The sequence below is a fragment of the Siphateles boraxobius genome, unplaced genomic scaffold (genome assembly GCF_051911475.1).
Source record: "Siphateles boraxobius isolate OS27281-9 unplaced genomic scaffold, OSU_SipBor_1 8, whole genome shotgun sequence".
NCBI classification, from domain to species: Eukaryota; Metazoa; Chordata; class Actinopteri; order Cypriniformes; family Leuciscidae; genus Siphateles; species Siphateles boraxobius.
Genome location: NW_027509208.1, coordinates 38464562 through 38489664, shown reverse-complemented (window position 1 = coordinate 38489664; position 25103 = coordinate 38464562). Strand labels below are relative to the sequence as shown.

The 25103-nt window shown below is 36.0% G+C and overlaps 1 protein-coding gene across 3 annotated transcripts in view; it reads right to left on the bottom strand.

Annotated features, from left to right (window-relative positions):
• Positions 1-78: 78 nt before the first annotated feature.
• flvcr2b (FLVCR choline and putative heme transporter 2b) overlaps positions 79-25103 on the bottom strand; it is a 30266-nt gene continuing 5241 nt past the window's right edge. Inside the window, exons 2-11 of one of the 3 annotated variants that reach the window (XM_077219400.1) lie at positions 20025-20166; positions 15791-15931; positions 14266-14333; positions 13938-14041; positions 8922-9032; positions 8689-8794; positions 4440-4551; positions 3057-3112; positions 1250-1360; positions 79-754 (exon numbers count right to left, since the gene is read on the bottom strand). In XM_077219400.1, the coding sequence (XP_077075515.1) occupies positions 1292-1360; positions 3057-3112; positions 4440-4551; positions 8689-8794; positions 8922-9032; positions 13938-14041; positions 14266-14333; positions 15791-15931; positions 20025-20166 (909 nt within the window). In that variant the 3' untranslated portion in view covers positions 79-754; positions 1250-1291. Of the gene's footprint in view, positions 1361-3056; positions 3113-4439; positions 4552-8688; positions 8795-8921; positions 9033-13937; positions 14042-14265; positions 14334-15790; positions 15932-20024; positions 20167-25103 lie in introns of all 3 variants that reach the window. The other 2 variants (XM_077219398.1, XM_077219399.1) reach the window with 2 other exon arrangements.

The following is a 25103-nucleotide window of genomic DNA, read 5'->3' as shown; positions in this document are numbered from 1 at the left end:
GATTATATATATATATAAAAAATATACATTTCATTTTTAGCATTTTAAAAATAAAACAAATAATATAACAGGAAGCGCTTTAGATGTTAGAGTTGTTTTATTTATTACGATTTGTTGAGATGGACTTTACAGAACTTTAAATATAGGGTCAAAGTACAAAACAACCGTATAAAAATATTGAAACATTTTTCAGTACACATTACTGCATAGATGGAAACCAACATTTCATATTTAGCTGTTCTTCGGTTTCTATTTGGAGACGGATTTGGTTCCTATTCCTATTTCCTAGTTTAAATAATACTGAAACATTCCTCACTCCAATAGGCTTAGATCCAATAGAATTTGTCCTATAAGTTTCCATACATTTTTTTTTGCAAGAATTTTAACATTAATAATTTAAATTGAAAACAGAAATTGATAAACTTATTTAAAATTAGAAGATGTCCTATTGAGATGATTAGTGATCAATTAAATATTATCACACCATATCAACAAACAAACAAACACTTAGTCCCTGGCTGTTATAGACATTCGACACAATGCAAATAAACAAAAATAATACATCCCGATTCAAATGTCACAAAATAACTTTCAGTCTCCGGCAAAATAAATCGAAATTGAAGGCAGGTTACAAACTATAAAACATAAACAGTGTCAAAAAAACAAAACAAAAAAAAAGAGCTAGATAATCCGTTTTATGATCACATTAGAGTTTGGCTTCAAAAGCTTGTGCTGGAGATGTTTCCAAATGGCTCTAAAAACACAAAACACATCATTAGTAATATATAACAGTGAAACGGCACCCCTGACGGCATTAAACCAGTTTCATGCGCACATCCACTGGAGGACAGTTAGTGTGTCAGCGGATTAAATAAGGGTTAAACGTTAGTACAGACACAACAACCAATCTACAGTTAAACGCACACACAAAACATTGTTTAGTATGCTTTTTAAGAGATTTTAGTTACGAGAACTCAGGAAATGTCCTCATAATCCATGTTTACGTTGTAATACCAGTGTAATACCCATGTCATTATACAAATTTGTGTTCTCATAAATCATATAAACAAGCACACACACAGACAAAAAGCTCAAGGGCGAAGCGTTTAGATTGAGACAAAAATCATTAACATTGGACTCTGATAGGACACTGAGAATTATATGCACATCTGAATCACTTTATAAGCGTTAATTAAAATGAAGCAATCTAGTGTGAATCAGACGGGCTAATCACATGTGCCGCCCATACCTGAACCACAGTGCACAATAAAATCAGGCAGTGATTGATTGGTCACATGTGTGTGGATGGAAGGAGAGACGTCCCACTGTGATCCTGAATGCATGACCTGCCCAACGCTGCCTGTACACACACACACACACACACACACACACACACACACACACACACACACACACACACACACACACACACACACACACACACACACACACACACACACACACACACAGAGATTTATGAACAGATTTGAAGAGGCGGGGTGATGAGAAATTGGGGAACAAAACGAGCAGAGAAACAGGTGGAGTTAAAAAAAAAAATCCAGTTCAGGATGAGTGGAAAAGAGAATCACATAAGTATACAATTGGAAAGGGAAAACAGAATAAATAGAAAAGAGAGATGAGATGAGTGGAAGTTATGAACCAAAGCAGAAAGAGGATGGAATGAGTGAAAAGAGGAAAGAGAATTTCACTACCACTGAAGTTTGTTATGATGCTGAAAATCCAGCTTTTACATCACAGAAATAAATTACATTATAAAATATATTCAAATAGAAAATAGTAATAATTAACTGTAATATCATTACACATACATTACAGGGAAAATAGAGTGTGAATGGTATGCGTGGAAAAAGGGAACATGATATAGCGTGTAAAGATGAGCAGGAATGATGGTGAAGGACAGCCTGAAGTGTGTTTATAGGGCTAGTATTTCCCTCGTATCATCCAATCACAGCGCTGGAATGTCAACACAATAAAAAGTTCAAAGAAACTGCTGGGCCTAAGACCCTTGAAGACACTTGCAGGAACACGATCACATATTTCTGCTGTGAACCTTTGAAACAAAAGCTAACAAACCAAAATGACCAACTAATAAATAACAGTCCAATTGAAAAGACTGGAAACACAACAACACAGAAACTGAGGAAGAAACAACAAGAGTCATTTTCTCTAGTATCTGCTAGTGATGCACGATATATCGGCCACCATATCGGTATCGGTCGATATATGTTCATTTTTAATGTTAACGTTATTGGCCCAATAAGAACATTTGACCGATAAGTTAAAGCGATAAATAATGGATTACTTCCTTCATCTGAAACGCTTCAGATGTGCACTGTTTGCCATGGTGGTTTTGAATTGCTTGAAATATGATTGGAATCATTTTGAAAAGGAAAATACAGTTAAGTGCAACATGTGCAGCGCAAGTCTGTCATATAGGCGACATACAATTATAATGAGAACATCATTATAATTGTGTGATTGGGAAATTATGAGATTTGTTTTTGTAATCGGGCACTCAAAAATGATGAAAAAATTTGGATTTAGATTTATCAGCCAATATATCGTAGCCTGACGTCATCATACTCAGATTCTAGTCAGTATGTGAGTCTGATACTGCTCCATTGGGCTGTGATTTGATTGGTCCGAGCTATTTTTGTTCGGGCATAATAGCTCCTCAACGGATCGAGTCCAGACCGAACTTCCCGACCTAAAAATTTTGTGGGCTGGGTTCGGGCTGGCATCCAGGCTAAATATATCGGTTATCGGCTTTCAAATATTAAGAATTATCGGTTATCGGTATCGGCCAATATTTTCAAATTGGTGCATTTTAGGGACATCCAGGGTACATGTTAGTGGCTGTAAAAAGTTTTCTGCTGCATCAATCGGCCAAACAAGAGACACATTTGCAGATAACACAAAACATGAACTTTTTCCTGGATGAGGAGGTCATGTAAACTGTAATCTGCTTTCTATCACAGATATATCTCATAAAATCTTATTGTGTAAGTGTTTTGCAGGTTTGGTTTGATACTTACAGCTGCCAGTGCTTGCTGGTTTGCCAACTGTCTGCGCAGATCTGACTTAATACATGCTGAGATAAAGAACAGAAACATGAGACACACATTACGATGGCTTTAACATTCACATCTATCTACTGAGAGGACTGATGCATCCTGTGAGCTCTGGTCTATCCAATCGGTATTTGAATTGTGAATATAAATGGATGAATCCCTCAAAGAACATGTCCAGTTCATATTTAATTCCAAAAATCAACAGAAATAAGATTTTTTTTATGCATTGCAAAATAATTGAATATTTCCTAACTTATAAATGCAATAAATACTGAATGGCCCTAAAATAGATGTAATTTTAATTCCATGGGTGACACATCCATGATGATCCAATCAATGGGTTTGGCTAATGCCGGGCGTACACCAAAGAATTTTCACAGTCCCAGACTAAAGACCGTCAGTCTTTAGGAATCTTACTGGAGTCTCAGCGCGCTCCCGTCGTCTCGATCGTTAAATGTGAGGTGATAATCTGCAGTCGGCGACCCGATTTATGCCAGTCTTTCTCTATTCTTTCATATCAAACATGTTTGATATTATCGCAAGTCTTTAGTCTGAGACTAAAAACTGTGAACCCAAGTCTTTAGATGTGAGCTGATAATCTTATAAAGTCTTTTCTAAATCTTTTCAAAGTCTTTAGGTGTACAGAAAGCATAAGTTTAAGTGGAAGATCATTCTGGTTGGACCTTTGAGATCCAAGTCATTGTTCAAAGAAAAAGTAAAAACGTTGTACCTCTACGCATCAATGTTATATGAAGGACTATATAATTTATCCACATGAACTCTAATTGCCTGGAAAATGTGTTGAATATTAACTAGGAAGTCTTTAAATGATCCATAACAACAATCTGGATAACTGCAGAGAAACATTATTACTGTAATTATATGAGATTGTATTATATAATTTTATAACATGTAAAACATGTGACAATTTGCCACCCTTGTCTTGAAAACACAGTTCATCTGACTAAAATCAACCTTAAATTTAATCTAATGGTGCTGGCGAGTCACTGAAGGGATACAGAGGTCCGGTTCTGTGTTTGTCCTCTGGTTTGGGACAGGTACAGCAAAAATCCTTCAATGTCACTTATTCTATATTTAAGCAATCCAGTGTTTTTCCTGTGTGTTTAATAGCTCATATATTACCTGAAAAATTAGAGGACACTCCATTCATGCAGCATGAATGTTAATACAATGCTTTCCAAGAAGCATTATCATCACCAGGAATCAAAACGTTTGAAAGCAACAACAGTTCATAGAACTAGAGTAAAAAATACAAAGCAGTTCCTTCAAGTGTGAACTCTGTACCTAACTAACTAGTCAGGTAGACGAGCATTGAGCGATCTGCACCTGTAATGATGGTTCCTATCAGCAGGAAGGCACATAGAAAGAGATTTCCAGCCAGCGTATTGAACGAGTCCATAATTTTCCCCTGACAGATCGTAAATATGATCCCAAATACCTGCAGTAAGAAACACAATGTTCATTAGGATTGTTGGTAACTCCATAGAAACTCTATAAAATAACATGAAATTCCAAAAATAAGACAACTGGAGCCTCTTATAAACAGTTTATGAAACAGATAATTCTGGCCCTTGCTGCGGATTGGTCAATAGCAGTGTTTTATTTAACATAAAGCTTGACTATGACCGCTTCACTGACAAGATCTGTGTATCACTGTTCAACACTCTTAAGCCGGACTGAGACTACAGGAGTTTTAGGATTACCCATCCAGACAATCTGAGAAAAAATCTTGCCCAGGACCCTGGAGTCAGGATTACTTTTTGTTTAGTTGTCTTTTCGTTCCTAGGTGTTTGTTTCTTTTGCTTCAGTTCAGTACAGATTGTTTCCTAGTTATTCTCCTTGGTTACTGATTACATTCAGCTGTCGATTATCGTTTCCCTTGTTAACTCTGTATACAAGTGCTCCCTGTTGTGTTCTGTTCCTTGTCAGTTATTGTCTGTGTGTAATTCTCCAGTGTAATTCTGTTCGTTGATTCAAGACTATTTGAGTGTATTCCTGACTCCTTTGTGTTTGATTCAACCATGCAAACCCCGAGAGAGTAAGGCCCTGTCCACACGGAGATGCGTTTAGCTGTATACGTACAAATTTTTTATCGGATCGGCGTTTCGTCCAGACGGATCCGGCGTTTTGGGAGACTGAAACCGCTATTTTTTGAAACCGGGTCCCAAGGTGGATCAATTTGAAAACGACACCCTTGCATCTTCGTGTGTACGTCCAATCCATATATTTTGTGAAACGATGATGTCATCACCCCACATGTCGACTAGTCAGACGCACTAAATCAGTAGGGTCTAAATCTTAAATAAAACAGCAACAACAACTGCGACTACTTGCTTGAGTTCATGCTTCAGAAGCTACTGAGCCTCTTTTATTTATTTATTTATTATTTAGGCCTACTTTAATGTATTTTTATTTTATTTCTTTATTTTACTTCTTTATTCGTTTATATTTCTTTCTTATGCTATGATGCTTGTAGGCTATTTTGTCTGATTAAGACATTTCGTATTTTGTAGGGATGGCCATTTCAAGCAAAAATAATATTCGACGATCGCTGGGAATTACTTGATTAGCCTATTATTCAAAAAACGCACCTCTGCCCCTCATACTCACCGGTAACACGGCGTTCGCTCCGACACTAAATTTCTCTGTACTGTAGACCTACATGTTGTAGCCATTAAAGAGAAGTTAGTTTCATATTTATGTTTAAATAATATGTTATTTTTTTCATTTCATATATGTTGAATATATGAAAAGTGAACAGCGTGAGTAGCCTAATCATAAGATGCGAAATATCGAGACACATCATTTTGACCACTTCATTAAGATGTGTTTCATATAAAGCCTTTCTTTAAAGTGAATTTCGTTTTGTATAAATTGTATCTTAATTTTAATCAATGTTTCATCAACCAATTGCCTGGATTTAATAAATAAGAAGCAAATATAGCAGACAATAGTCATCAGGACACGGAGGCGCCAACGCAATATAACTTGCATTGCACGTGAACTGGAGCTTGTTTCATAAATGAACAGAAACTCAGAAATATATGTGAGCTTGAAATGTCTACTTTTAAACAAAACAATTCAAAACGAAAAGAAACAGACAACTCTCTTATAATCCGTATGAAGTGTGCATTTATCTCTATAGGCACCTTCACAATACTGCGAAGGTGGCGAGTCGGCATCGTCACAGAAAACACTAGTATATTAATTAAATAATTAAAATGTCTCATTGCTAAATTTGACACATTCATAATGATTAGGCTATTTGCCGGTTCTTTGTAGCAAGCTTTATGCGTCTGCTAACTAAGCGAATATCGTGACTTATTCCTATTTTGTACCAGGCCATTTATGGTTTTTCATATTGTTCAATAAAGTTCTTGGTTAAAAAGAAAGAAAAAAAGAAGCTACTGTTCCTAATATTATTGTATACAGCGCACAAGGTTTATGCGCAAGTCTTCTTCTCTGTTTTTAATGTATCTGTGTCAGAAATACAGCACCTCATACTGGTCCGGCATGTATACTACATCGGTTTCAGTCGGTTTCATGTGTACGCAGATATTTCTTGAGACGGCGCCGTGTTTACGGAATTTTTTTTTAGAACGAGGAAAAAAAAGATCGGATAGGGAAAGCTCTGGCTTCGTGTGGACGTGGCCTAACAGAGCCTCAAAATGAGTAAAACTGAATGGTTTTCAAATCTGGTAGTGTGTGCATGTTTGAGATTTGAGAGAATACAATCTGTAAAAATTCTCATATGCGTGATGCAACCAAATTTCATAACCGATCGTGTCATAATCTATTTAAAAACTCCCGTAGTCTGAGCCTGTCTTTAGAAACATAATACAAACAGAGGGGGGTTTACCATTTTGGGGGCCCCGAGGAAAGTCAGGATCTCAGGCCCCCGACACCCCACTCCCCAACATTATGTAACATTTTCTCTGAATTGCACAACAGCAATATTGAATAGAATTAAGTGAGGCATTTAAAAATATATATTTATTAAACTGCATACCAAAAATGATCTACACTTTTGTACTTTTGTACAACACACAAATTCATTCACATCTCCCGAAAGACATGAAAGTAAGTGGCCGGTGGACTGTGAGAAGAATAAAAAATAAAAGTAAACTTATTTAGTTACCTTACCCACACAATGCATTTCTGACACGAATAAAATGGTGTCAAATTAGAAGATTTTTTTGTATTGCCGCTCTCATAGACATCAGTGTGTATTTTACAAACTGAACATGACCCATGGCACCAAAGCGCGCACGCCAATTTGGTTAGTGTTAGTTCACCCAAAGATGAAAATGGCATAATTTACTCAACCTCATGTCGTTCCAAAACCATATGACTTTCGTAAATCTTCGGAACACAAATAAGGCGAAGATAGACTATTTTAATGAAATTGCTTCAAAACGTCAAAGAATCATGAATCGAGCAGTTTAATTCAAGAAGAGACACGATTGCTTTAAATGATGAGCATATTTAATTTAGGCTTATTCACATAAACATTGATGAACAATGTTTGCAGCATTCTAAATTTAGTTAAGGAAGCAATGTTTATATGTATGAGGTCATCAGCTCTACTGTAACAGAGGTCATCAACTGATTTAATTGCTTGGTCAGCAGGGGGCCCCTCAAACCTGCGGGGCCCTACGCATTCGCATGCGTTGCGTGGTGGTTAACAACGCTACTGAATACAAAGAAGTTTTGACAGTATATTGCTTGTTTATGTATTTCAGCAAAAATAACTGTTTATTGGTTATTTCCCATCATTCACCTTTAAAGGGATAGTTCATCCAAAAATTAAAATTCTGTCATTAATTACTCACCCTCATGTCATTCCAAACACTTAATACTTTCGTTCATCTTCAGAACACAAATGAAGATCTTTTTGATGAAATCTGAGAAATTTCTGTCCCTCCATTGACAGCTACACATCTACTGCTTTCAAGCGAACGTTGTTACATGAACGCGGCTCGGAGATTAATATTTTGCAAATAAAGTGGCAAATTATGTTTTTTTGCGCAAACAAAGCACTCGCGTCACTTCAGAAAATTGGATAAAATGACATAAAATTTGACTGGAACGACATGAGGGTTAGCAAAAGATGACAGAATTTAAATTTTTGGGGGATCTATCCCTTTAATTTAGATTTTCTTGTGAAATCCATTTGGATATTTATTTGGCTATAGTCTGGTTGACACCAGACCCTTCTCAGTTGTAACTGAGAGTGGGTCTGGGGAAGGTTCATTCACTGCCCATTTCCAAAGGGGCGTCACCAACGGACATCGATCAAATGCCTCTGGGCGCAATTAGATAGACGTAAAATCAGAGCTATGAAGGAGATGATGCTTCAACGTCCCTGCGCTATCGTCATCGTGTAAAGCCCGCCTCAACATTTGTGACTGGTGCCTCGATTAGGAAAAATTGGAAATGGGCTTGAATGGGCTCTTGGCCAGGTGGACTCTCGGCAAATCTCAAATTTGCCAGAAGTTCGTCAGGGTTTTCCCAGGCTAATTTGGCAAGCCTTTTTTTTTAATTATTTTTTTTAAAATAAATATCACACACATACCTGTGCAGAGCAGTTCAGAAGTCCTGAAGACGTCCCCTCAGACTCTGGGTAAGTCAATTCGACGGCAAACTCAAAACCGAGAGGAAGATAACCCGTCATGAAGAACCTGCGTCAGTAACACAAACAAAAAGATTTTTCACCTTTTTAAAAATGAGAAAATAATACACATTTTCTTGTTGCAAATTTTTATTTTGCCATAAACAGCATGCACAAAAGTAAAAGTCTTCTCATACCCGAGGGTTCCCGCTGTGATAAAGACCACCCACAGGTGACCCAAATCCAAGGTAAAAGCATAAATCACCATACCCACCAGGGACATCAGATAGACAGCTAGTGTGGTTTGTCTGTGGATACATCACGTAACAGAGACATGGGACAAATCGTTCATCAGGATCCTACATTTCCTAGCATGAATGTACGAATCATATCATTAACAGCAGCTGAAAATACATGTAGATCCAGAAATACCATTTCAGTTGCTTTAGTACAATAGCATCTCCTAAATATCTGGGCATTTCTCCAACTATTAGCACTTTTTAAACAAAAGTGAGTTGGTTGGTTTAAGTAGTTGGTTTTGGTGGAAATTATGCCACAACTATGGGACAATCGTAATCTGTGTAACAAAATATATAAATTTTCACATAATAAAAATTAAGAGATTATGATTGCTTTACTCTAATGTTTTTGAAACAAAAAGCCTGTTGAATTGCAGATGGAAATTAGCCTAAGGCTATAATCTGACATATTTACATTTGTGAAAATGTTCATTAATATGTATTGTCCCTTTTGTTTTTTCAAAAAAATCCAAAAATAAATAAATTGTACTACTTGAAAAAAATATGCATTGCATTAACCCTGCTTGTATTTTAATGCATTGTATTTTTAGGGCTTGCATTTTTATGGGCTGAAATTTAGCATGGTTGAATATTTAAGCTGTGAATATTTAAATTCAAAACATTTCAAACACATTTTCATTAGTAAAATTTCAATAATCCATATTCACCTTTCATATTTCACTTCCACAATATTCAAACTGATTAAAAATACAACCTATAATATTCAACAGGCGGTTTTCGGTCCATTTTATTTCGCTTTGCAAATTCACTTCCACAAATTCAGTGGTTCAAATTCGACAGTAAATTCAACGTTGACATCCAGGAACTGCAGGAAAAGCAGTAGATTACCGAGCATTATCTCCATCTGCTGTTAGTCGACCTCACCAGCAGGGGGTGCAAGGGCGTGTTGTTGACGAAGACCAGAGCAACTGTTAGAGCAAGCCATTCATTCATAAAAACTCATTTACAACAATGTAAGTGTATCTGTGAATGATTATTATGTTTTATGTGAAATTCAGTGTCTTCACGATTACTTTTCCTGTGTAGCCTACATTCATCTCTACCGTGAACGAGATTATAATGTTATTCCCCCTATTCGGATGTATACAGATCCAATGTTACATTTGAGTTTGACATATCTATTGGTTGTTTAGTTGCCTCAACCTTATATTGCGGGGATTGTGCTGCATGCAGTAGCTACTAGGGTTTCCCTCAATATGTCAGCATTCCCCTGCTGGACATATAAAACGCTTAACGTAGCTTAATGGACTCATACAGTGATATAAAAGACCAAACTCGAAGGCAAGCAGAAGGACTCAGAATATGAACTTAACGCGCAAAGTTTAAAGCTGGGCGTTTCACAGTGATACTGGCATAAATTGGCTTGACATTGGACATTCGCACATTTAGGGACCATCTCTAAAGTTACATACGACATTGGTATACACGTTTCTAACTTCAATAGCATTTGAAGAGAACGACTTGCAGTCATAAAACCAACTGTAAAGTGTTCATGTAGGTGTCAGGCATAATGCGCAATTTATTCAGATAAATTTAAGTTTGCTATTGAAGTTAGAAACGTTTAGGCCTATAGGACTACCAATGTTACTTTAGAGACGGTCCCTAAATGTGCGAATGTCAAGCCAATTTTACATTTAGTCTTTTAGCAGACGCTTTTATCCAAAGCGACATAAGTTATAGTTAAACTCAATATAGGACAACAATATGAAAGTGCTATGACCCTTCCCAGATTAATCATGTATGTAGGAATATTAACATGTATCTTATACTATAGATCATGTATGTGAGTTATTATGAATGAATGGCTTGCTCTAACTGTAGCTCTGGTCTACGTCAACAACACGCGGTTGCACCCCCTGCTGGTGAGAATCGGTATAGAAAAATTACATTTTGATAAATTGAAACTAAAATTTAAAGCAACAAACTAAATTCCCTGATATTCCATGACTTGGACAAAAAATATATAAAATTCCCTGACTTTCAATGTCTGGAATAGACCTTTTAAAATTCCATGACATTCCAGAAATTCCATGACCCGTGGGAACCCTGATATATACACACACACACACACACACACTGTAGCCTATATATGTATTAGGGCTGTCGATTTAACACATTAATTAGATTAATTAAGGTAAAAAACAATGCGTTAAAATTATTACACTTGCCCCGCCCACATCTATGTAGGTCATCTGACATTTCATACAGTTGATTGATGATGAATATGTTGCAGGGCAACAACGCACTGTGTGATGGAGCCTATAGAATGCAGTAGGAATGTCCCTAAAATTCAAGATATGGGGCAAAAATAAGTTTGACTCATATTTACATCATATGATATAGTTAAGCAATATCACACGAGTAACGAGCACAATATCACACGAGTGCTGTTTTTCTGTCTTAGTACCACGAGTGCAAATGCGATACTGATTTTATACAACTGTTCAACAAATAAGAGATAATTTTGTGTTATTTTAGACACCACATTGTCTGTTTTGCTTAATTTTGTCAATGAAAATATAAAAACAAAGAGTAACATCTCCGAGTAACACAGCGGCGTATCATTTCTGAATACGCTTTTTGAACGAATCGTGCGAACCAATGATTTAATTGACCATTCATAAAGAGAACCATTTCCTTCACTCCTGAATGAATCATATGTTCAAACGAATCGAATGAATGAATGCATGAATATAATTTCATAAAAAAAACATTTAAAGGTATAAAAATATCATCCAAAAATTTTAATTAAGTCATAATTTTCTCAACCTCATGGTCCAAAATTTATGTGTAATAAATTCTATGCTGAATCAAATAAAATGTTTATTTCAGAAACAACTTTTTGTAATATCTATTCGTTCGGTTCACATGACGTCACTGTAGCTTTGCGCCGCCATCTTGACGACCGGTGGTCTCAGTAATGCCTGCAATATGTTGTGCAGTTAGCTGCAACAACAGCCGAAAGAGAAACCCAGAACTGGTATTTTATTCTATACCAAAAGAAAAGGATAGAATAAATGTCTCATATTGTTTGAATGTCTCATATTGTATCACGTCTCATCACACCCCCCCCCGAAGCGTGCAGCCATGGACCCCTATACAGCACGCGAGTAATGAATGGAGCTCTGTTTCGTGTCTGAATGGACAAATACACACAACATTATGTTTAAATGTCCGTTTTGGAGAGTATTCACGTTAAATATGTCGGTTATGTCTTAAACAGAGTTGCCATCCAGTCTCTTTGGTAGAGAGAGAGACAGAGAGAGAGAGAGATGATTGAGAGATGCTTGAAAACAAACAAGCATGCAAATGGAAATTATCGCGGCCGGAAAAATGATCGAGCTAATTTTTTTTATCGTGCAATTAATTGATTTATTGACTATCGCGACAGGCCTAATCCAGATTAATGACAGCTAGCCGTGAGCCCTGGCTAACAGCTGGCAAGCTACCAGCTGAGCCACTTAGCTAGCTAACAACTCACTACCTAGTCAGAGCAAACTACCACCAAAATCATACATTTTAATTTTTTTTTATAATACCAACATTTTCCGTGATTAAATATAAATCGTTGGTGGCCAGGTGCCGCACTTTTACATCTTTTACCCATACCCATCAACAGCATATTGATACGCGTCTTTAAGTTACTCTTGGAAGCCGTCAAGCGATCCCCACTGCATTGGGGAGGGGTTATGTACAAGATAAATATATATATCGGAAGGGAAATTGGGGCAAGTCTGGGGCAGATAATAAAGGACAAAAGAAAACCGGGGGTAACAAATAAGGATCGGAGCCTAAAATTAAAATTTTATCCATGTATCTCTGTTTTTCTCTCTCATTCAAATGGGCAGTTTGGGCGGCCATACCGGGCGAGATCGGTCGTCAATATGGCGGCATTCTATTTCTAGTGACATAGGTGGCATCTATGAATTTGATAATGTTTTAAAGGTGCAGTGTGTAAATTTTAACATCATCTAGTGGTGAGGTTGCGAATTGCAACCACAGAAGTTACGGTGGCCGGCAGTAAAAGATGTTGTTGTCTGAGACATCAGAGAGTGTCCAGTTCAGCAATGAGGTACCTTTACAAAGATGAATTAAGAAATTATGTTTACTTAATTATTCAGTATGTTATTTCGAATAATATTGTTACTTGTTCATCATTGTGTCAGTGTTTTATTCGCTTACTTTAGCTAGTTTTTTAGGACGAAGAACAACATAGTGACGAGACGCACTCTGTAGTAGTTTGTCCATTTAGGGCCACTGTAGAAATATGTCGGCGCAAAGTGGCTATTTCAATGTAAGGGGACCTGCGGTGTATGTAGATGGAAATGGCTCATTCTATGGTAATAAAAACATAACGGTTCATTATGTAACGTCTTTATGCACCACTGAAACCATAGTTATGTATATGATATTGCATTTCTGTCAACAGATCCTCCTAAATATTACACAATGCACCTTTAAATTATTTTTTGGGGGTAATTTCTCATTGAAAATAAAAGGCATTTGAAAAAAGCAAAACTGTTTTAAATGAATTCCATTGACACAAAACGGCCATTGCATTATTAATCTGATATTTCAGTTCAGTAGTGTGAATGTGGTGGTAAGTGTCAACAAAATTGAATTAAAGAAACATCACAATGCCCAGGAGTGGAAGACATGCTGCATGGGGTCAAATGCACTTAAAAAAAAGGTCACTGAGGTCTAGGTTCATGGATCAAAGAGGCAAACACCTGGAAAAACACACTAAACCAAAGCATATTAACAGACTCACAGGGGGGAAAGGACTGAATAACACACATATCTTCAAGGAGGAATGAAAAAAAAAATTATCAAGCACTGTCACTGCCTGAAGGACATTTGAAGATTTGTTAGGATTAAAGTCCAGCCTCTTACTTGTATGTCTTAGATCGGTCTAACCAGATTCCACAGATGAGGGAACCCACCATGCCAGCGATCACGATTGTGAGGCCGATCCTGCCGGCGTTCACCTCCTCTCCCTGTTAAAACCAGAACAAAATTGTACATACATTCTCTGTTTTACCACAATATGTCAGACTAAGATCAGTTCTTCTGGATTAAAGAATAAATGGAAAAACAGAAACCCACAAACACTAACTTCCACCAGTAATGCTAATGATGAAGTTAAAATTCACTGGAATCAGTTCAGTTATGTAAAATGTCATTGGTGCTTATGAATGGTTGGACAGGCGGAGGGACTTACAGGATAATGTTTAATGATCATTCGGTTGAGAAGCGTACTGACAGCATAGAAACAGCCAACATTCAACCCTGAGGAAAGACAGATAAAGTCAAAAACATAAAAAAGCATTTTTAAACAGCCTGCTAAAAAAGACTTAACACAGAACATCTGGTTTCAGCCTATTGATTTGATGTGTATCTAGTAAGCAGTAAATTTATTCACATTTCTGAAGCAGCTGTAAAGACATAAAGAGCTCTGCATTCCTGCAGGTTTATTTCTGTCAATGTTCAGCCAGGTCAAATGCAGCTACAGGCTTCTCGTGCCAGTGTTACACAGCTGTTTGTGTGTGTGTGTGCAGATGGATCATAAACTCAGTGTGCAGCGTTAATGTAGTATATGCTCAGCATGAAAGCAAAGCAAAGATGACAATTCATTCTGTTCAGCATTAGCTTTTTACTTTTTTTTGTAATTTTTTATTGACTTTTTATCATGCATATCAATCAGTCAATCAATCAATCAATCAAATATATAAATATTATATTTATATAATATACCATTTAAGTTTTTTTGTTTTAGAAAGATCTCAGAGGATGCCATTATTTGATAAAAAAAAATCTGTAAAAAACACTAATTATTACAATTTAAAATAACTGTTTTTCAATTTTTATATATAATCTATTCCTGTGATGCAAAGCTGAATTTTCAGTATCATTACTCCAGTCTTCAGTGTCACATGATCCTTTAAATATCATTCTAATATGATGATTTGCTGCTTGAGATTTTGCAACTGATTATTATCAATGATGAAAATGTTCAAAAGAACAGCATTAATTTTAAATAGAAATCTTTTGTAACATTATGAACGTCTTTAATGTCACTTTTGATCAATTTAATGTGTGCTTGCGAAATAAAAGTACTCATTTCTTTCTTTCTTTAAAAAAAATAATTAATTGTGGTCTTACTGACCCCAAACTTTTGAATGGTAGTGTAAATTTGTATATTTATATTAGCGTATATCTCTTATATTTGGGTATCACAATATATATTTGGGTTTAAATATGTTCAATAAATATAAGTCAAATTCACAGCAATTAATTAAAATATGATGTAAATAATATTTTATTTTAGATAGACAGGAAAAATAACATGGCTGAAGCTGCTGTGCAATCCGGCTGTCTGGTTTGGGAGTAGCAGGTTTAAGGAACTGGTGCGAAAACTATTTTAACATTACCACATTTTTAGCATCATGTGACTATGACTGACTGTAATAACAGCATGTGCGTGATTTGAGGAATCATTTATGTCTGTAGCAGGACAAATTACGTGCGGAAGTTTAATAATTCGTGTTAGGAGCATGTTCGAATCACAAACCCCAAGTATAAGCAACAGTAATAGAGATGCTTACATTAGCAAACAGCACTGACTATAGAACTATTCATGTTAATGCTCTCAGTAACAAACTATGACTGTGTTTGAATGGCAGCAAGCATAATGAATCCCAGTTTGAGGTCTTGAATGGCTCCGTTGTGCTCAGAGTGATATTCACCATAAGTGATGACGAGGAGGATGAAGGCTTTGTTGCGGAGCAGACTGAGAATAGAAGCTGTATAGGAGTAGCTCTCCGGAGAGATCTGCCGAGCCGCGGCCTGAGCGTGGGTTGGAGGGATCTCGGGACGCTCCTGAAACACTGACATGAACACAAAATACAAAATACAAACTCATCCAATCACCAAAACTCTTAATTTACATGTATTAGATCAACACTGATCTGAGTCCAGTTTCATTGTGTAACTGGAAACTACAGCTCTCAAGCTTCTTGTTAAAAATAGTTTTCAGTAATTAAAATAAATATGAAATAAAAATTAAATATTAGATGAAAAACTAACTGAAACAAATAAAGTTAGTAAAGTACTAAATAAGTTCCTAGTACTAAAATGACTAAAACTGAAAATTAAATAAAAGCTAAATAAAGCTTAAAAAATAATAATAACGATGCATAATAACACTACGTAAAGGACCAAATCACAAATTAATGAAATCTTAAACCAAAAACTAAAAATTTTAAAATAAAAAATAATTCAAAATATTAATAAATAATATAATAGTAAATTAATAATACTAAAATAACACTGCAACCTAGACAACATCATACAGCAAGGCCGTTTAATATAAAATGTAAGAAGGCTGTAACAAAATATAGGCAGCACAATATGCCTTTTTTTAAGATACACTCTTTTTGGGGAAGATGTAAGACAGAATTACTGTATTTTCAGGCAATCCCAGAATGCATTGGAAATAATTCCTACAAACACAAAGCTAATATGTTTGCTAATTTAAATCGTTTAAAAAGAAAAGAAGTTTGAAAGAAGTGAATGCTTCAATAGTAAAGAATGAAATAATGGTCAGTTGTGTCAGTGTGTTAAAGCGAATGAATTCACCATGTTATAACATCTGGGAATGTTTATGTTCGAGTAATAATTTAGCCTGCTGTCCCCAAAACTGCAGGAGACTGAACTATGTCATATTTGCTTTTTTTAAACACGTACTAGACATTAAAAACTCTGCAGCTGGATTTACGCTGTAGAACTATTAGACAGAAACACTCAAATCTGCTAGGCTTGTTATTTACTAAAGAATTAAATAACAGACCGGCCAAAGTTTTTATTTCAAAGCAAATTAAGAAAACAGTTCACCTAAAAATAAAATGTCATCATAACTCACCATCATGTTGTCGCAGGCTGCATGAGTTTATTTTCTTCCATGGAACACAAAAGGGAATGCTAGCAGAATAACCCCAGGTGTCCATTGATAAACAATAAAAATAAGGAAGGGAGCTCCAAAAATTAAAAAAAGCACCATATGATGAATTAAAGGATTAGTTCACTCAAAAATGAGAATGATCCCATAATTCACTCACCCTCAAGCCATCCTAGGTGATTATGACTTTCTTTGTTCAGCGAACTAAATTGGCGTTATAGTAAAAAAATATCCTGGCTCTTCCAAGCTTTATAATGGGAGTGAATAGAGCCTGAGTTTTTGAATATCCCAAAAAGTGCATCCATCCGTCATAAAAGTAAGCCATACAACTCCAGGGGGTTAATAAAGGCCTTCTGAAGAAAAATATCCATATTTATAAATCTATAAACTATAATCACTGGCTTCCAGCCATAAGCAAGTCGAGTTCCGGCGGAAGAGTGACCTCTGACCCGATGCATGATGTTTTGACGAACACAGAAGCGCAGAGGAAAGAGCAAAACAAAACACTGGTCACGACGAATTAGAAGTCTAAAACAAGATTTTTTTTAAAGAGAAATGTCGAGAAACTTTAGTTGCCCAGCACTATTAGTTTGAACCGTGAGAGTGGTCTACTCTCACCTAAGCTTATGCTACTCCTCCTACATAAGTCATGCGTCAGGTCAGAGGTCAGTCTTCTGCCGGAACTAAACTTGCATACGGCCTAGTGTGTAACAATACATCGATATGGATCGATGCAACGATCAAACGTCTAACGTATGCAAGATGCATCGATGCCACACGTAAAATATCGATATAAGGTACCTTTATTTTGACACTCTCCACATCCTCACATAACGTCTGTCTACGCATTTCTTCCAAAGCCCGCATTTGAATTTGCTCACCATAATGTCAGCCGGTGTGTCTTTGAAAAGACGCACTAGCTGAGAGGAGTTTCGTCAAAGCTGACTAATAGGGATCGAGGATGATTTATTTCAACGAACTTGATGAACCCGTGATATCTAAAAGCTGAAACTTTTTCAGGGAACCTTGCTAAAGCGTAGTTAGTTAGTGGTGAGGGAAAAGCTACGTATTGCGTGTACGTTACAATGGGTTGGTTTTGTTTAACTTTGAAAGTCAGTTTCTCACTTAGTTATCTGCTTTTGCAAAAAAAATTATCTGCTTGTGCAAGTTTCATAAAAAGTTAATGTTTTGGTTGCATTTGTGAGTTAATAAAAATGTAACTGGTTGTGTAAACTTGGCACACAATATCTAAAAATCGATATAGCCCTGAATCGAATCGAATCAGATCGCAGAATTTATTTGAGGTATCGGCAAATATCGTATCGCTTGCTGAGAGAATCAATATCGTATCGTGATAAACTGTCCGATTTACACACCCTAATACAGCCGTTGCCAGAAAACAGTGATTATAGTTTATAAAATTTATATTTTTCTTCTGAAGCCTGGAGCCATATGGATAACTTTTATGATGGATGGATACACTTTTTTGAAGTTTCAAAAATTCTGGCTCTATTCACTCCCATTATAAAGCTTTGAAGAGCCAGGATATTCTTTAATATATTGCCAATTGTGTTCAGCTGCAAGAGGAAATCAAATACACCTATGATGGCTTGAGGGTGAGTGAATTATGGGATAATAACATTTTCTAAAAATACCTCCTTTTGTGTCCCATGGAAAAATAAGTCATTCATGTTTGGAATGACATAAGGGCGAGTAGGCTTTTGGCATGAAAATATCTTGTGATTTTTTTCTTTTTATTGTCTAGGCAAACATTTTTGCTTGTGAGAACAGAACTGAATGCACGTGAGTTTTGCTCAAAATGTGACAGGAGGCTTTGTGGTCACATCAAGATAAAAATCAGAAGCTCAGCATTTAAATGACCGAAACAAAGGCATAAGAGTGAGCAAAATGCATTGAAAGTGAAAGAAAAAAAATTGTGCATTCATTTGTGCTAAAGGTCAGATAATCATCAAGCACTAACATGCTCCATTTACACTCGTACAATCAGACTAACAAAATAACAGACACATTGATCATTCTATATACAAACAATTAACAAATTTGTGTTTTTGTACATGCAGGAAGAACACAGCAAGACTCAGCAGAAGAGAAACAGAAACAGACACACATTTAAGAATAAGAGGAACAGACACACTAAGAAACAGTCAAATATAAACACACCAACCTAGTGAGAGATCTTCAAGGAAACTCTCTATATAGGCTCCACGTGCCACACAAATAGACTCACAATTATTTTAGTTTTTTTTAAATCAAATTTGATTTAAGCATTTTTCTAAGATAGTTGCACAATAATTACATTTAAATTTGATTTATTTATAATCAACATTTTTTCTTGCATTATTTGCCATCTTCGATTTATGTTTCACTGAATACATCACAATGCATTGTGGGATTGTCTTTTCTGTGAAGGGGACATGCATTATTTTGGCTAAAAGAAGATATAAGACATCATAATTAAAGGGTTAGTTCATCCAAAACTTAATATTCTGTCATCATTTACTCACCCTCATGTAGTTCCAAACCCATACAAATGTTGTTCATCTTTAGAACACAAATTAAGATATTTTAAATTGAATCTGAGGGATTCCTGTCCCTGCATTGAAAGTCTATTCACCCAAAACTCTGAAGCTTCAAAAAGTCCATAAAGAGATTGTAAAAGAAATCCATACAAGTCGTCTGAAGAAACTTATATGATGAACCGACTTTAATTTTGAACTGTCAGAGTTTTGGGTGAATAGACTTTCAATAGAGGGACAGAAATCTCTCAGATTCATTAATAAGTTAAGAGGATGAACAAAAGGCTAATGGGTTTGGAATGACATGTGAGTGAGAAACTGACAGAGTTAAAATTTATTTGGATGAGCTATCCCTTTAATTTCGATATCTTTTGGAACAACCTTCTTGTCAGGAACATGTTTTAAAATACTCCCTCAGTCAACAGTTTACTAGGTTTTGGAATAGAACAATATTGTGGCAATAGTATCACTAACGTTTGCACTTACCAATGACAACCAACACAAACAGAAATGTGGCCACACCCGCCGTTATGTAGAACATGACTCTGATGTGAGACGCTAACTTGTCCAGATCGTCCACATTTGGAACCAGTATTGGCGGAACAAGGAAGCCGATTGCAATCCCTAACTGAAAAAAACAAGCATTTGTGAGGTTCAAAATGAAGCAGTACAGGACATACATTCTGAACACAAGCACATAAATTGCTTGATTTCAAACATAGTTGTGCTTTTAAAATTGCACTCGCTAGCAAGGGCTTGATCCACATGGGACACTAAAGACTCTGCACATTAAACATCACTGGCATTTATCAACATAATTGTGTCAACCTGCGCTCATTCTCCATTTTTCTTGGCTTTAAACAAAGGTTTCCAAAAGGGTTTCAGGGACCCATTGAAAAGTTTAGAGAAAAATAGCATGAACAATGTAAAATAATGTATATATATATATATATATTGTGAAGTTAAGGGGCCAGATTTACTAACAACTTGAGCCAGCGCAAACCATCTTTTGGCTTTAAAAAACTACTGTCAGGGTTTACTAAAGACACGCAGTGAAAAATGAAAGCTGAAAAGGCGTGAACAGGGTTATTTTTGCGGCTGACCTTATTGCCATATGCATTTGTAGGAGTTTCCCATTCAGACACAAAAACTTATGGGAGGAGAGTATTTAAATTAATCATGCAAGATGAATTACTAAGGTTTGACAAGTCAATTTACTGGTATTTGCACCATTATTTAACACAACCCAAAAAACATGTCTTAAACCAGACGCTAATTTGAGCTGCTCTTGCTAGATTGCGTTGGTCATTATGGAAGTGATGCGTCTGCGCATGGGCGTAGATTACGCGGGGGACGGATAGTCTATACATGACTTTCACGTTTCCATGGTAATCAGTCACTCGTGCATTAGCTTACGACACGCCCGCACCGAATCCATCAGTTTCATAGAGTTCAAAATGGCAAAAAACTCTTCACTCCTTTTTTATGAAAAAGTCAAGCACTGTAAGTTTTCATGCATTAACAGCCACGATCTGCTTGAATCAGGCAGCGTTGTAACATGTGTACATAATGTTTATCATAATTTGGTAACACTTTACAATCAGATAAAAAAAAGTTTGTAGACAAACTTTAAGTTCTCTTGAAAAAGCCTAACCAGAAAGTTTGTAGTAGTTTTAAAAGCTTGAAGTTTGAAGGTTTTCAATTGGAAAGTCTTAGTTTAGTAAGACAGACTTTGTTTAGGCTATAGAAAATGTAATTTTGCCAAAAGAAGAACTTTTATTTTAAGTAAATGTTATTTTTAAATCAGCTTCAGTGTGATATTTAACCATATTATCATGCTTAACACTGATAATTTGAATAATTGTAATGCGATGATCAGATATCTAAATCAGAGAATATCATATGTTTGGGCAGTTGGATTATTTATTTTTAACAGCGGATTCGGGGCACTCAAAGTGCACCAGATTAGTGAATTTATCTTTAAAATGTAAAAAAAAATCTTTCAGGGGGGCATGCCCCAGACCCCCCTAGAGGTACAGAGATCCACCTACAAAAATACTGTGGTAACACAGTAGACTATATGATGGTCTATGAAAAATACACATTTCATTATCTTATTAAAATACATGATCAGGATTTTACCACCTTCGCCTCATTTTAAGCCAGGAAAAACCCTGCATGTGCAATATAAAGCACTGGACAACTTTCTTTCTTTTTTCAGCTTTATTGCTTTAAAATAAATAGCATATTAAGCCAATTAAGCAAAAATCTGTCAACAAAAGTCTGAAGAAAAATATAACTGGTATTACACTTGGACATTCTGTCCCCCTCACTTTTGAAATTATGGCTACGCCCCTGCGTCTGCGTCTGTATTCTTTCATTTGCATGACGTCAGTAGATTATGCGCAGAACTTTCCACTCCCATTGGAACTTTTTTTAATTGCGTTTTCATGCTAATTTGCCCTGTTTAGTAAATCTGTCCCTAAATGTACTTAATTAGTGCATTGGTCTCATTCATTAAATGTGCGTATGCACATTCTCATGGATTCACCAATAATTTTCGTACTAAAATGTATTCTTAATTTACAAAACATGTGGAAAAAACTAAACCACAGGTATGCAAAAATCACATACTCTAGGTGGCCTTATAATTGTGTTAAGATTACATGTTAGAAAGTTATTTAATCTTAAATATATTTCATCACAAACACTGATGTAAGATAAGCTTCATGATAGCTCAAGGTTTGTGTTTCAGAGTGTCCTTTAGAGAGCATCATATGTTTGCTGACAGTGATGAAAGACTGTAAATCAAAGGTTGTGAGGATAGCTCTTATATGGGTGTTTTAGGCAAATGACCTTGGGCATGTGGTCACTCGTTTAGAATACTCCCAATTTATTTATCTTAGAACAAGTTTAAGAACAAGTTCAGGTGTGCATGCATGATGTGATGTAAAGTTCTCAGGTTCTGAGTTATATTTTGGTTTTTATTGACAGCTGTAATTTTTTATATTTTAATAATATTTCTCAGTATGTATACATTAGACAAGTGTTTCGCAACTTTTTTGTTGTTGCCACAAAACAGGGTTGAAAGGTAAAAAATCCCACAGCACGCCACTATATAAAAATATAACCAAAATTGCACAACCATGCATTCCTTCAAATGGCATATTAAACTTAGATATTATATTAAAAGTAGTACTCACATTCAATGTGAAATTTGAGTTTAAGTCAGGTAGGAAAGCAATACGGTCATATAGGTAGCTATATGATGATGTTGGTGATTTTTTTTTCATAATGTCCCAGATGGGAGGAAACACCATGTTGTCGAAGTTGGTATTGTGGCTATATATATATGGTCAGACACTTGCATGTGTCATTATAATATTAAGATTTTATGGAAATAAAGCTTAAATGGAGTTACAAGGTTTTTGACCAGCAACAAATATATTTTGTCCGTCACTGGAACAGACACATCTGAGGCAGTCAGTGCACACCCTGTTTTCATCAAACGTTACAAAAGATGAAGCTCTATGCATAGGATATTTAAAACAGTAGGCCTATATTTGCTTCAACTAGACGGCAAATACTTGACTAAAGACTATTCTCCGCTCTTTAAATACAAAAAACGTTAGCCTTTATGGACATAGTGTTTCTTGAGTAAAGAATACACTAGTTTATTTAAACATCAGTTCTTAATTTATTTACCCTTGCATTGCAAACAAGCATAGATCTCTAAACTGTATGAGGCACTTCACTCACGATAGATAGGTGGGTGGAGTTATGAGATTTGACTGACAGTTTGAGTAACCAATGGAGTTACGAGGTTTAGTCACAACCTCTTTTAAATGCTTTTTATTGGTTTAATATTTGTTAAATCCACATACAGTCGTAAAGGATGACCAATAGCATTACATTTATAAAAACAAATGACGAAATATAGAGTTACAAGGTTTTGGCATGACAGCGATGATATATTCTTATTTATAGCATTTTTTTTTAACTTATTTTTTTGAATTTGGTAATTTCCAAGGCACAGTGGTTGGGAAACACTGCATACATTTAACAGTACTCCTAATGGTGGGTAGACAAAAAAGTTAATGTAAAAACCTCATAAATTAAACATTTTAAAAATTATTATTATCCTATAATTAATATTTTATAGTATTTTTACAGTATAAATTGAGTCTTTATATATGAAAGTATATAGTTGTCTTTTACATTTTAGGAAGGGGGTCCCTTGCAAGAGGATCATCTGAAGGTCTGTGGCATTAAAAAGTTTGAAAACCCCTAGCTGATTAAGACTCAACTTAGACTCAAATGAGAAATCTCAACTTGGCCAAACCTTGGCTCAACCAATGACGAAAGATTGTGGGAAGGACTCTCTGTTTGCTGACCAATAGCAAATATGGGGTGTTCAGGATACCTGTGTGGAAACAGTCATTATTTTTGTAGTTACGTCTAATACCGCTAGTTGTGCAGAAATTCCGCTTTAAAGGGTAACTAAACCTCTGGTCAGAGCCTGACTCCACCCACTGGCAATATTTGAAAAATGCTGGAAAAGTGGGCAGAACCCAGCGGAGGGGGGGGGGGGCGTGCACCTGAGACGCATCTCTCTGTAGGCAAGGGCGTGGTTAGCTGGTACCCTCTGACGTCAGAGGGTACCACGACTTCCAATCCACAAGTTTCCTACGTCCCATGAGGCCTTGCGCCAAAAGTGGACGCGTCTTCCGGTTCTAAGTAAACAAGCCAGACGTGACACTCATTCATTCATTCGACTATCGATTAATCATTAATATTTATATTAAAATGTATTATTTGATTTGTTTAACTTTTTATCAATTAAAAATGCAATGAAAATACAAAACTACAGCGTGTTTTTCCACGATGAGTTCTTTATTACAAGAAGATCAACAGTAGACATAATTCTCATTGCATGCAGCATGAGTCCAAGACAATCTTCTGTTCGTGAACAGTTGTATTTGCAACATAAGGTTTGTGGACGTGACTTTACTGGTCACACAGGAAATAAATGACTAAATAAATGACTTAGACATCAACTTGTGGCAGTTAAACTGGACGTTCGGTTATGGCTAAACATGCTGTGCTCTGGAACCTTTAGCTGCGAGCCGGCGTTTCTTAAACAGAGACCCTCGTTTGTTCCTAAATAATAAAAAAAATGAATCATGTTAAATAGGGCTGTAACGATACGCGATATAAAAACGAAATCGCGATACTCAGATCCATGAACCTGTGTCCCGGTGTGAGAAGGCAAAATTACGACACCCCTTCCAAATCCCAGAGATATCCTTCCCGTCCAGATCCCCTACCATATCTTTATCTTTACTATTAGTATTATTTGAAGTTAACATTATAAAATACGTAGACCTACACCACAAAACTAGTTGAAGATAAATTATTTAAAATTGGGCAATTCCAGCATAATGGACGTGACATTTGCAGTCAAAACCTGACATATAAATTCTCAGAAAATGCATTTAATATAGGCAATTGGAACTTCTGTTTATATATCATACTCCATTATTAAAGGAGTCCAGACATTAGAAA